This window comes from Chrysochloris asiatica, unplaced genomic scaffold, assembly GCF_000296735.1.
Source record: "Chrysochloris asiatica unplaced genomic scaffold, ChrAsi1.0 scaffold00013, whole genome shotgun sequence".
NCBI lineage: Eukaryota > Metazoa > Chordata > Mammalia > Afrosoricida > Chrysochloridae > Chrysochloris > Chrysochloris asiatica.
In genome coordinates, this window is record NW_006408531.1 from 18,551,400 (window position 1) to 18,564,331 (window position 12,932).

Genomic DNA, 12,932 nt, shown 5'->3' on the forward strand with positions numbered 1-12,932 from the left:
ATATAATAATTTCTGTCGAGTTGTTTCTGACTCATAAAGACCCTGTATAGGGTTGCCAAGAAGCAGCTGGTGGATTTGAACTGCAGACCTTGCAGTTCAAACCAACATCGCAGACAACAGTTTATCCTATTGCGCCACATTTTGCAAGGACCAATGAGCAACTCCTGAAAGAGGAATCATGAAGTGTGGACCCTTGGATTAGATTAGATCACAGATGTGTTATTTGGCCTCTGTATTGTTTGAAAGGTTTCCATTTTAATGAGGACATTTCAGAATCAGGAGACGGCAGCAGAGAACCTGCAAGTTGTGGCAATGTGGGCCCAGGCCTGGGATAGGTGGGCCCCTTGGGACAAGGGCTATGCTCCCTGCTCCTCATAATCTCATTTTCCAAGCCAGTTTTATTCATTTACATCACCTGTCTGCTTGCTGAAGGCATTTGAATTTGTTACTGTTATTCAAGAATAAGACAAGCACTGGACGTGTGTGTGTGTGACACTTTAAGATAAGTACTGGACTGCTAACTGTGAGGTAGGCTGCTCAACCTTGCCAGAAATCTAATACAGGGTCCCATCCGACTTGATGGCAGAAGACGTTGCTTCTTATGAAGAGGCAAAATGTTTCTTACTTTATTTTATTAAATGTAGGAGATGATTATTATTTTTATTTAATTCATATATACTGCTGTGTAGTGAATAAAATATTAAGGATTAGAGTAGTTTTTCCTGATGTTGAATAATATAAACATTATCACTGTATCTCAGTAGAGCTCAAAAATGACATTGTACATTGAGATATTTTCATACCTACAGAAATTTCCAGATATATATCAAAATGTTGAGGGTTTTTTTTCCTAACTTAATAAGACTTTTTTTTTTTTTTTAATATGGATTAATTTTAACTTTTAAAATGTATTGAATACATATAGGACTTCTAAGATCCCTGGTAGCCGAGTGGATTATGAGTTGGACTGTTAACCACAAAGTCAGCAGTTCAAATCTACCCGTTTCTCAGAGAGAAAAAGATGAGGCTCTCTGCTCTCTTAAGGATTTAAAGCCTCAGACTCCCTATGCAGGGTCACTAAGAGTTGGTAGGCATTTGACGGCACACTGCAACCACCATAAATGTCTTGTATTACTTTATTGCTGCTGCTGTTGTTGTTGTTAAGTGCTGTCGAGTCGGTTCTGACCCATAGTGACCCTGTATAGGAGTTCTGAAGAGCAGCTGGTATGACCAAATATAAGTATTTCTCAGAAAATAAGCATTTCTCAGAAAATATTCCCAGTCAATGGCTTTAATTTTAAATTGCTGTTTGTGACAATTTGGATTTTTAAAAAATTCAAATATCTAGGATTTATAAAGATGTATCACTTTTGTTATAATTTAAAATTTTTTATCACATAATCATGGAAATATTAAATTTCAGCATATGTAATTTCAAAGCAGATGCACTCAATTCATGATATAGGTTTTTTTTTTTCACATTTGAAAATATAATGTATAAAAGGTATCATTCCATAAAATAAGAGGTCATGTTGCATTCTTTAAGGATAAGCAGGCATACCTCCAGGTCACTGTCGGGAGGTGGGGAGGGATTATTTTTCCGGCCTCTTCCTCGAGACTTTGACCCGGAACTCCTACATGTTCTCTCATCAAGATCTTTGATGGGTGTGGAGGGGCTCTGAACTGTATCAAACTCTCCTATAAATAATCATAACATCTGTCAAAAACAGCAGTTTGTTTTCAAATATAATTCAGTGTCATTTATCTTAAGTTCTTATAAAATAGAAATGCCCTATGACACACAATAGTTATAATCACAAAATACATATAATCCATAAGTAAAAATATTGAAACAAAATATTCATATAATGTTTGAACTAGAGAGATATGCAAAATTATCAAGTTTGCCTCCACAAGATTCAGATGCAGAAGCAGAAATCTCGAGGGCTGAATTGACCTCTCTGAGGTCTCATAAATCTCTCCTAGTTTTAATCTAGTCTTAACGTATTAAACCTCGTGTTTTTTTATACTCCATCTGCCTTCAACTTCCTGTCTCTAACCCACCTACGTATTTATCTACATTTAGGTCTATCCTCAATTCCCACTCTCAGAATCCAGACGACAAGATTCCTTCTTTCAGTTCAACGTTGTCCTTCCACCTGCAAACTTGGCCCTCCAACCCCATCTCCTAGGGGACTGAGTTCCATTAGTCAAAACCTCTCTCATCTGTCCTTCAACCTCTTCTTTCCAAGGGCCACTGACAAACTCCCAATCCCTTCCCCTTGGCCCCTACATTTCAACCCAGATACTCTGCTTTTCATTTTCTCTTTTTTAAATCAAACTCCTTAAAAGAATAATTCATAACAGTGTTGTCCAACAGAAATATAATATGAACCACAAATGCGACAGGCCACATGTATGATTAAAAAATTTCTAGTAATCATATTAAAAATGTAAAGAAACATGTAGAATTATCTTTTTTCATATATTTTAATTAAGTTAACAGTGACAAAATATTGTGGTTCAACATGTAATCAATGCAAAAATTTTAACTGAGGTGCTTTACATTCTAGTTACAAATGCTATGCCTTTGAAATCCAGTATGTTTTTATAATTAGAGAAGATTCCAATCTGTGGTAGCTACAAGTGTCCATTAGCCACACATGATCAATGGGTACAATATTAGAGAGCGTGTTTGTCTCTGTTTCCTGATATTCCATTTATCATAACCTTGGTTTAGTTCATCAAAACTCTAATGGAAATACTCTTACTACAAGTCTCTAATGACTAACAAATTCATAAATGTGATAGACAGATAGTCGATCCTTGTCTTCCTGGACCTCGTTACCGTCTGATCCTGTTAAAACTGCCCTTCCTTGGAACTATTATTTGGCAAAGTTCTAGAATCTTTTTCTCCAATCCTTCTCTGTATAGAAAACACGGATTCATTTTCCTCTTTTTACTCCTATGTGCTTATATTGAACAGAGTTCTCCCTCTCACAATCTGGGCTACCTCTCACATGCTTATGGTCACATATGTGGTGACCCAGATATTTACAACCCCTAACCAGTCCATATCATACATTTCCAAGTTTCTATCTAGCTTCTGCATGTCCCATGGATTCTTAAACTTTTGGTATGTCTAAAGTAAATGATGGAAGATTATAGTAGAGACTGTTGAGCAGCAGATAAACCTACGAAAGGGACTGTTACGATAAACCAAGTCAACAGCAAAATACAGAATAAGCTGTAGTCAGAATCGCTGTATGATTTTCAGTATTTCAAACAATCTCTGAATCTCATAGTCACGTAACACATGGGTAACAGTAACTAGTTTTTGAATTATTGAGAGGGATAAATTTGATTTATATTTATTTGGATATAAATCATTTGTGTTGTTGTTGTTAAGTGCTGTTGAGTACGGTTCCAACTCATAGCAACCTAGTATAGGGTTTCTGAGGAGAGGCTGGTGAACTTGAGCCTCAGATCTTGCAGTCCAGCACATTAACTTGCAAATTACATGTGGTGGTGGTGATGGTGGAGGTGGTGGTGGTGGAGTGCTGTAGAGTTGGTTCCGACTCAGCGACCCTGTGTAGGTTTTCCGAGGCTGTAAATGTTTACGGGAGCAGTAACCTTCACCTTTCTCCCGTAGAATGGCTGGTAGTTTCGAATTGCTGAAATTGAGGTTAGCAGCCAGATTCGTAACCACTATGCTACCAGAGCTCCTTGCAAATTATATGTATTAGGTAAAAATTGCCAGAACAATCATATTGAACTCAAATTTAAATTTATAGATTTAAATTTATATTGAACTCAAATTTAAATTTATAGATAAAAATGTTATGACTGTCATAAAATTGGTGTTGTTAAGTGCTGTCGAGTCGATGCTGACCCTGTAGGGTTTCCAAGGAGTAGCCGGTGGGTTTGAACCACTGACCTTGTGATTTGCAGTACAGTGTTGATTCTACAGCACCAAAAATCCTGAAAGCTGGCAGGCAGTCATTAATCTAAATAAACATCTGAACAAATTAGGCAACATTTGGGTACTGTTCTTTTTTTTTTTTCCTGAGATGTTCTAATAGTTACTTTTATATAGCTAACCTCTAATCTGTTATAATGCAATTGCAATTTTAATCTGAATCTGATCAGGAAGTTGTTGTCATTGTTTTTGTGAAGTGCCATTGAGTCAGTTCTGACTCATAGTGAAACTGTATACAGTTTCCAAGGAATGGCTGTTGAGTTTAAAACACCAAAATGGTGGTTCAGACCGACAGTCCAGCACATGAACCCACAGGGCCACTTTCGTACACTTACCAAATCAACTTTTACGTCTACTAGAAAGAACAGGGCACACCACCTAGGACTGTAGCGGCTTGCATGTTGCTGTGAGGCTGGGAGCTATGTCACTGAGATTTTCAATGCTGGCCGGGTCACCCATGGTAGAGAGGGGCTTGCAGATTAAGGTAGACTCGGAGGAAGGAGAGGCGGAGGCGGACTACTTCTGAATGTTTAGCCGCTGAAATCCTTATGAGTAACAGTGGAACACTGTCATACAGCACCAGGACTAATAAACACTTGCTGTTAAGTGCCGTTGAGTTGAGTTATTTCCGACTCATAGCAATCCTGTGTAGGGATTCCAAGGAGCAGCTGGTGGGTTTGAACTGCCAACCTTGTGGTTCCCAGTCCAGTGCTGATCCTACATTGCCACGCTAGGAGTCCACAATAAACATGTAGTTTATATAATTTATCTGAGCAAAATGTATTTATTTGCTACTGATGCACAATGTTTAAGTTAAATAAGAAACCCTGGAGTCACAGTGGTTAGACAAGCCAATTACTAACTGAAAAAGCCAGTGGTCTGAACCCATCAGAAAGATTTGGCAATCAGTTTCTGTAACAATTTACAGCCTTGTAAATCCTACAGAGTCCTCGTATGGCTCCAAAGGATAAACAGTGGACTGCTAACCGCAAGGGTGGTGGCTCAAACCCACCTTCTGCTTCTTGGAAACCCTTTACAGAGTCGTCAGTATGAGTTGGAAGCGACTCCAGAGCATTTAACAATGACACATATATATGTAACAATAACATATATAATAAAGTGATATGAATTCATAATACATAAATATATAGTTTAATATAAAAGTAGAAGGTTAGTTCAAGAAGCCTATAGGGCCTCTTCTTTCTATCACATTTTCCTTGGGCAATGCTGATGTCAGGACAGGATCAAAATAAATAAATAAACAAAATATCTGTGCTCTATTATTTGCTCTTAAGGAGCTCTGGTAGCGTAGTGGTTACGAATCGGGCTGCGAACCTTAAGGTCAGCGGCTCGAAACTACCAGTTGCTCCGCAGGAGAAAGATGAGGCATTCTACTCCCGTAAAGATTTACACCCTCGGAAACCCTGTACAGGGTCGCTATGGGTCGGAACCGACTTGACGGCACTTAACAACAACAATTATTTGCTCTTAAACACTATTCATTACTTGAGACTTAGCTATCTATTTGTTGTTAAGTGTTGTCAGATTCATAGTGACCATGTATAGTGTTTCTGAGGCTGTATGTAAGTCTTTGTGGGAGCTGACAACCTCATGTTTCTTCTGCAGAGTGGCTGGTGGACTCGAAGTGCCAACCTTGTGATTCACTGTCTGCTGTTTATCCTACAGCAAAATGATAAACTCCTTTGGCTAAGGGGTTACATACAGTCCTATCTTGCAGCAAACCAGACTTTGGTTTACTTATACAGGTGTTAAATGAGTCTTTGGTTTGGTATATGAACACATATCAATGTAAAAAAAAAAAATTTTCCATTTTAAATTATTTTCAGAAACAGAATTTTCCTAAGGTTACTAATGTTATCCAAATCAAATATTTTGTTTGAAATAAAACACGAATTCAAGCTTTCACTTTGCACGTAAGCTTTCAAAGTTTTTCGGTGGCATTACATAAAACCTGTCTTTATATCCATTAAAGATCAATATCATTATTAACTATTATGAGACCGTTTTTGTTCTTGCAATAGTGCAAAAGCAGGGAGGTCAAAACACTTGCAGAATCCCAGTCCTTCTGATCAGTTCTGGGTGGTTGATTGCAGACTGGACCCAGAAAGAAGGATTTAATAGGAACTTACCAATTCAAATGATCTGGGAGCTAGCTAGCAGTTAGCACAGCAAGGGGGCCAAAAATGTGCAAAAGGAAGAGGAAGACTGTAGTTCTCATAGGAAGTGTCTGGGTTTGAGTAAATATAAGGACTTGATACCCATAGATTCTCTCCAAATTACTAATGCACCTTAAAAAGGCTCTAAGAATTTGGTGCCTCATGAACAAAATATGGGCAGGAGTGTTTTGCTAGGGTTAAAAAAACATGGCCTTATAGAAACATTACAGAGGGTAGCTCCACATTTATGAAAACTTTATTATGTATCACACACTGTCTTCTTTTAAAAAATATTATTAAACATATGTTTGGCTTCATTCACTTTAATGTCTGTGAGATTCATCCGTGTTGATGCCTGGAGCAGTTTGTGCTTCCCTTAAAGTTAACTAGAACTTCATTGTGTATGTATGTTATAGTTTATTTATCCATCTGTTGATGGACATTTGGGTTATGCATAGTTTGGAGCTATTAAGAATAAAGTTTTCATAGACATTCTTGCACATATCTTTATGGACACATGCTTTCATTCCTCTTGGGTATATGTACCAAGCAGTGAGAAAGTCTGGCTAGAGGGAAGGCACGTGTTCATCCTTAGTAGCCTTATCCCACAGGGGTTTTATCAATTCATTCTCTTATTAGCAATGAGAGTTCCAGTTGCATCCTTGCCAAATCTTGGTATTGCTAGTTGCTGGGATATCTCTTTTATTTTTTTTCCATTTTACTTCTTGTGATGCGCACCATCTCACTGTGATTTTGTACCTATTTTCTTGATGAGTAATGATGTAGAATATGTTTTCGTATGCTTCTTGTCCATTTGATAGCCTGCTGTTATGTTTTTGCTGTTGTTATGTGCCGGGGAGTTGGTTCTGACTCATAGCAACCCTGCATAGGGTTTCCAAGGCTGTAAATCTTTACAGGAGCAGAAAGCCTCATCCTTCTCCCATGGAACAGCTGGTAGTTTTGAACTGCTGACAGTGAGATTAGCAGCCCGACTCGTAACCACTACGCTACCAGAGCTGTTATGAAATACTGCATATTTAAAAAATGTGGGTATCTTTTTATTTGCCAAAAACCTTTACTGTATTGCATTTTTTTTTTCATAGGTACCTGTTGTGTTGTGGGTTGGAACTGACTATATAACACTTAACAACAACATCTGACTTAAGGAGCCTGGTGTGGCACTGTAGGATAAGCAATGGACTGCTAACCTCAAGGTCAATGGTTCAAACCTACTAGCTGCTCCTTGGAGACCTGATAACAGGGTCGCCAGTACTTAACAACAACAAGGACATCTGACTTAAATTTCATTCTAACCCAAAGAGCTCAGTCCTTCATTATCCCTGCTTAACAATGGGAAACTGAAGACATATGAGCTGTAATTAATTTACTGAGATTACAACTGCTGATCAATGGCAATGCTAGTATGATTCCAGAACTTCTGCTGTAGCCACCAGACATTCCTCCTCCTGCAAATAGTAGCAGACCCCACAGGTCAACAAAGAGGTCAAACATATCTGCATCTACTGATCAAAAAAGTCACAGCGATACTATACACTTTCTGCTAAAGCTTAGGACAAGGACTTGAAAAATAACTTCATTGAAGTATGAAAGCATGTCCTGTAATAGCCACGTGATGTATCTTGGCTATAATAAGCAGATGGAATTGTACCTGACCCTTTTGCCTTTTGGAGATGCTACCTTTCTTCTGATAAAGGGTTAACAGGCAGGAACGTGAGCTCTACCAGCTACTCATTAAACATTTGTTGACACCTCTTTTTTTTAAAGGAGAAAACTGTTAATTCCAATCCCTCACCAAATTTCAACTAAGGTAATTACGGCACATTAATGCTACAGGGAGGAATTGCAAATTGGCAGAGAAGATCTGTGTCCTTTCTATTTAAAGTCTTTTATTGTTTTAATGAGGTGAGTCAGCACTTTGCTTCACACCCTGTCTTTAAGTGAAATGAGAGACAGCTATGAAAAGGCTATGTGTTCTGTCTGAAAAATGGGCTTCTTTTCAGAGTGTGAAGCGATCTTACTGTATCCTTTACCTTTCTGGAGCACTTTAAGATTTAATTTGCTAATGTAATGTTTACTGAGGTCTCAGGACAAAGGATAATATGGTTACAAATTACTTTATTACATTTTAGAAAGGGAGGCACTATATTGCATTTCTAATCTAAATGTGTTAATCAGTTCTCAAACTTTCTGAATGCAAATAAAAAATATATAGCTAAGATAAACTTTACATAAAAGGCAAAGAAAGATCTTTACGAAGATAATGAACTAAAACGTCTGTTCTGAATCAGCACAGTAGTGTTTGCTTATATCCTTTGTCAAACTACTTCATAACATCAGTTATTACCAATTGCCTTAGGCTTTTTCTTCGGCTAACACTATACATGATTGAATAATTATCCTTTCATCAGTACAGTAATGAATAACTGCACCTTATAAATTTCAGATATTTAGATTCAACTTTATTTCATTAGGATTATCTCTAAATCAGAAAACCAGCTGTCTCTTATTGAACTCAAGGTATGTTTTCATTTTACAAAGGGGAGAAGTCAACAGTGAATGTTTTATGAAAAATTGTGGATTTAATTTTGAGGTCTCTGCTTTGAGTCTAAGATGCAGAACTGGTCAGTGGGAAATACGTTTCCTGCCCTTGAACTAAATCCTTCAGATTTCATCAATAATAAAGAACAATCTCACAGTTACAAACTTGTTTGCTTTTTGGATGCATGCCAGATCTGAAATGGCAAAATCAAACTGAAGTGTACGGGCTAAGGAGAGCCATGGAATTCCTTAAAAATCCAGACATTATTTCTGATTTGGGTTGAGAGAATAATGTAGTTACATGCAGAAATGATTTCTTCTTTAAATTCAATAGAAAGTATGATAATGGCTGAAAATTAATGTCAAATCATATTTGTTGGTGATAGCAACCTTTTGAAGTCTGAAGAAGTTCCAGCATTCTGAGGGATGAGCATGAGAGTGTCATATGTGAATCTGTCATGTTCAAAGTCGCATGCTCAGAATATGTACATGGTTGTACTAAGTATCTTTAATATAAATAAAATAGCAATGCTGAAACACCTACGTCTTTCCTGTAGAGAAGTTGTTAGGGTCATATTGAAATTAAAGCAAAATCACACTTGAACTCCAAGCTTGACCCAGCATATGCCATATTTGAGCATACGAGTGGTTTTCATTGATAGCTCTGTGCTGGGGAACCCTGGGTGGTGCAGATGGTTAAGCGCTGAGCTGCTTAAATAAAACGATGGAGGGTCAAGTCCTTCAAGAAGTGCCTTGGAAGAGAACCTTGCCCATCTGCTTCTGAAATATCAGCAACTGAAAACGCCACAGAGCACCGTTTACTGTGGCAAACATGGGATGACCAAGAGTTAAACTTGACTCGATGGCAACTGGATGGCTGCATTCCAGTCAATTAAAAAAGGTACTGCTGGTATTACCTTTTATTCAGTCTCTCATATCTTGATTTCTGTGGATTTGCTTTTGAAAGCAGTCATCCTGTCTTGTTTTCCCTAGGCACTCACCATTGAGAAAAACCTTTCTCAGTGTTTTGTTGTTGTTAAGTGCATCGAGTGATTCTGACCCAGGGATCCTCAAGAGTATGCAAAAAATCTCTTTATCTATGGTATAGACAGGAGTCCTGGTGTGGTGCTGTGGGTTAACGTGCTGGACTGCAAAGTCAGTGTGAACCACAAGGTTAGCGGTCCAAGCTCACCAGCTGCTCCTTGGAACCATATACAGAGTCACTATGGATCGGAATTGACTCAACAGCACTTAACAACAACAACAACAACGGTACAACCATTGCTTGTTAGGCCAAGATTCTGAAAGCACTTATTCATTAAGTTAAGAATCTTGGTGAAATTCAAGAACTGACTCAAAAAGGATTAAGACAGATTTGGAACACAGAATCTGGGCTTAGACTAGAGTAAGGTGAATGACGTATCTAGGGCACAAAATTGGAAAAGGCTGAGAATGAGTGCCTCCTTAAATTTGGCACCCAGTGTGCCATACTCATTAAGCACATTAACCTGCAGTGCCACACCAGGATTCCCAGAATCCCTATACAGGGTCCCTATTAGTTGGTACTGACTCAGTGGCAGTGGGTTTAGTTGTTTTGTTATTGGTAAGTGCCATCGACTCACTTGTGACTTATAGGGTTCCCGAGAAGCACTTCATGAATTTGGACAGCCAACTATTTGCCACTAATCCCACAAATATTTCACTTCCTGTTCACTGGCTGGAGCAACTGATGACTCAGGATGGTGAAGGAACTATAGGATCTCTCAGTTATAGTGAAAATACTATCATTTACATCCAAAGATGAAAATATCTCAATTTTCTGATGTGGTTCAAGTTGTTCGCTAAATGAAAATTTAGTTTGCCAACAGATCCACTCACTTTTTTATATCCATACTTACAAGTAATGTACACGGTCACTCTGAGGTAACAATTGCCTAACCTAAAAGAAAGATTTCCTGAAATGCTAGAATCACCTACTTTTATACAGTGATCCTAACTAACCCAGATTACATATGATCATAATTATGGGGGAATTGTCAGCCTATTTTTGAATGTCCATTTCTCCATATAACTAGACACAGGGAAGCATATAAAAGTATTTCACCTGGATGAAGATCTGTACCTGGTTGGCTAGTCAGTCCTGGCAGAGAGTCTTGCAACTGATATGTTGAGGTTGATGAAGACGTGCTGTCAGCTGTGTTATTTGATGTCATATATGCTCCATAGGTTGATGCTGAGTAATACTGTGCATACTGGTTTTGGCCAAAGGCTGGATAGGAGGGATAATCCTGAAACAATAATTGAGATGTCTATATTTAAGAGAAAAATACCTGTGAGAGTATGTCAAAAAAAACCAATCACCCTTGTAATGGAAGCATTGCAATTGGGCTCCATGTGTTTTGGGGTCTCTACCTTTCAAGTGATCTGAAATGGCACAGACTCTTTCGTAGGTGTCTGCTCCATGTACACACTATCGAAGAGCCTGGCGATTTTGCAAACCATCTGTAGTACATGAATTCTAATCTCCACTTTGCCCCTATAATCACTTCTCTAAGAATTTGCATCCCCAAGTCCTACTCACTTGAAAGGAAGAGAAGTAGATGGAATTAGTTCATAGTCACAAAATCCGTTTTTACCTATTTGCTGACATGAGCAGTAATAAGAGATGTGGCTGCCCCTCAATTTCCATGCTGGCCTCAGTCTGCATTTTTGTGACTTTAGTTCCTACTCAAGAGTGCCATTCATCATTTTGTTTTCTTGGTAAGAGGTAAAGTGTAAGTAAAGAAAACAAAAATCCTCACAACTGGACCAAAAAATAGCATCATGATAAATGGAGAAAAGACTGAAGTTGTCCAAGACTTCCTTTTGCTTGGATCCACAATCAAAACTCATGAAGGCAACAGTCAAGAAATCAAATGAGTTACTGCATTAGGCAAATCTACAGCACAAGACCTCTTTAAGTGTTCAATAGCAAAGATAATAGAGTTTGAGGACTAAGATGCGCTTGACCCAGACCATGGTATTTTCAATCATTTCCTATGCATATGAAAGTTGAACAGTTAATAAGGAAGACCATGAAAAAAATGATGCTTTAAGGTATGGTGCTGGATAAGAATACTGAAAGTACTGCCAGAAGAACAAACAAATCTGTCTTGGAACAAGTTCAGCCAAAACGTTCCTGTAGAAGCCAGGTTGATGAAACTTTGTCTCTCATACTTCAGACATGTTATCAGGAGGGACCAATTCCTGGAAAATGATATAATGCTTGATAAGGTGTAAGGTAAGAGAAAAGGAGGAAGACACCCCAATGACATGGATTGGTACAGTGGTAACAATGGGCTCAAACTTAACAATTGTAAGAAAGGTGCAGGATTGAGCAGTGTTTCACTGTGCTGTGCAGAGGGTCACTGTGAGTCAGAGTGGACTCGATGGCACCTAACAATAACAACAACATGGCATTGTTCTAAGGTAATGTGGTGGTGGTTATGTGCCGTGGAGTCGGTTCTGACTCAGAGTGACCCGGTACAGGGTTTCCGAGGCTGTAAGTCTTTATGGGAGCAGAAAGCCTCTTCTTTATCCTACAGAATAGCTGGTATTTTTGAACTGCTGACCTTGAGGTTCACAGCCCATCAGAGCTCCTTTCTAAAGATCCACATTTTGATGTGGTTTCCAAAAAGGAAATTTTCTCTATAAATAAATTTATCAAAAGTGAAATTTTTATGTATATTATCAAAAAGAAGTAAGTTACATGGCAGAAAACAGAAGTATATTTTGTTTGCTAATTTTAGGACAAGATATTCCACCACTCCCACCTGAAAAACAAGAAAAAAAAAATTCAATAGAGTTACATGGTGTTACTTTACACAGAGGTTAGACATTCAGCTGCTAATGGAAAAGTTGTTGGTTTGAACCCACCCATCATTCCACAAGACAAACCGAGGCAGTCTGCTTCCATAAAAAAAGCCTTGCAAACCTTATGAGTCAAGTCCTACTCCATGCCACAGGATCACTACCAATAAGAATCAACATGATAAGCAGGGATTTTTATTTTGTATTAGGCACTATTCTAAGGGATGAAATTAAAGTTGCTTACTTCATATTTATAACCCTCTGTAAAGGCAGTTGTTCAAACAGAACATGGGAACACTGAATGGTTTCAAATTAAGAAAGGTGTGCAACAGGGTTGTATTCTTTCACCATACTTATTCAACCTGTAT

General features: G+C 38.2%; 1 protein-coding gene across 3 annotated transcripts in view; it reads right to left on the bottom strand.

Moving 5' to 3' along the window:
* EYA4 (eyes absent homolog 4 (Drosophila)) overlaps positions 1-12,932 on the bottom strand; it is a 74,528-nt gene that overhangs the window by 43,200 nt on the left and 18,396 nt on the right. For all 3 annotated transcript variants that reach the window (XM_006834652.1, XM_006834653.1, XM_006834654.1), the window contains exons 6-7: positions 10,820-11,003; positions 1,562-1,695 (exon numbers count right to left, since the gene is read on the bottom strand). In XM_006834652.1, coding sequence (XP_006834715.1) covers positions 1,562-1,695; positions 10,820-11,003 — 318 coding nt within the window. The remainder of the gene's footprint in view (positions 1-1,561; positions 1,696-10,819; positions 11,004-12,932) is intronic.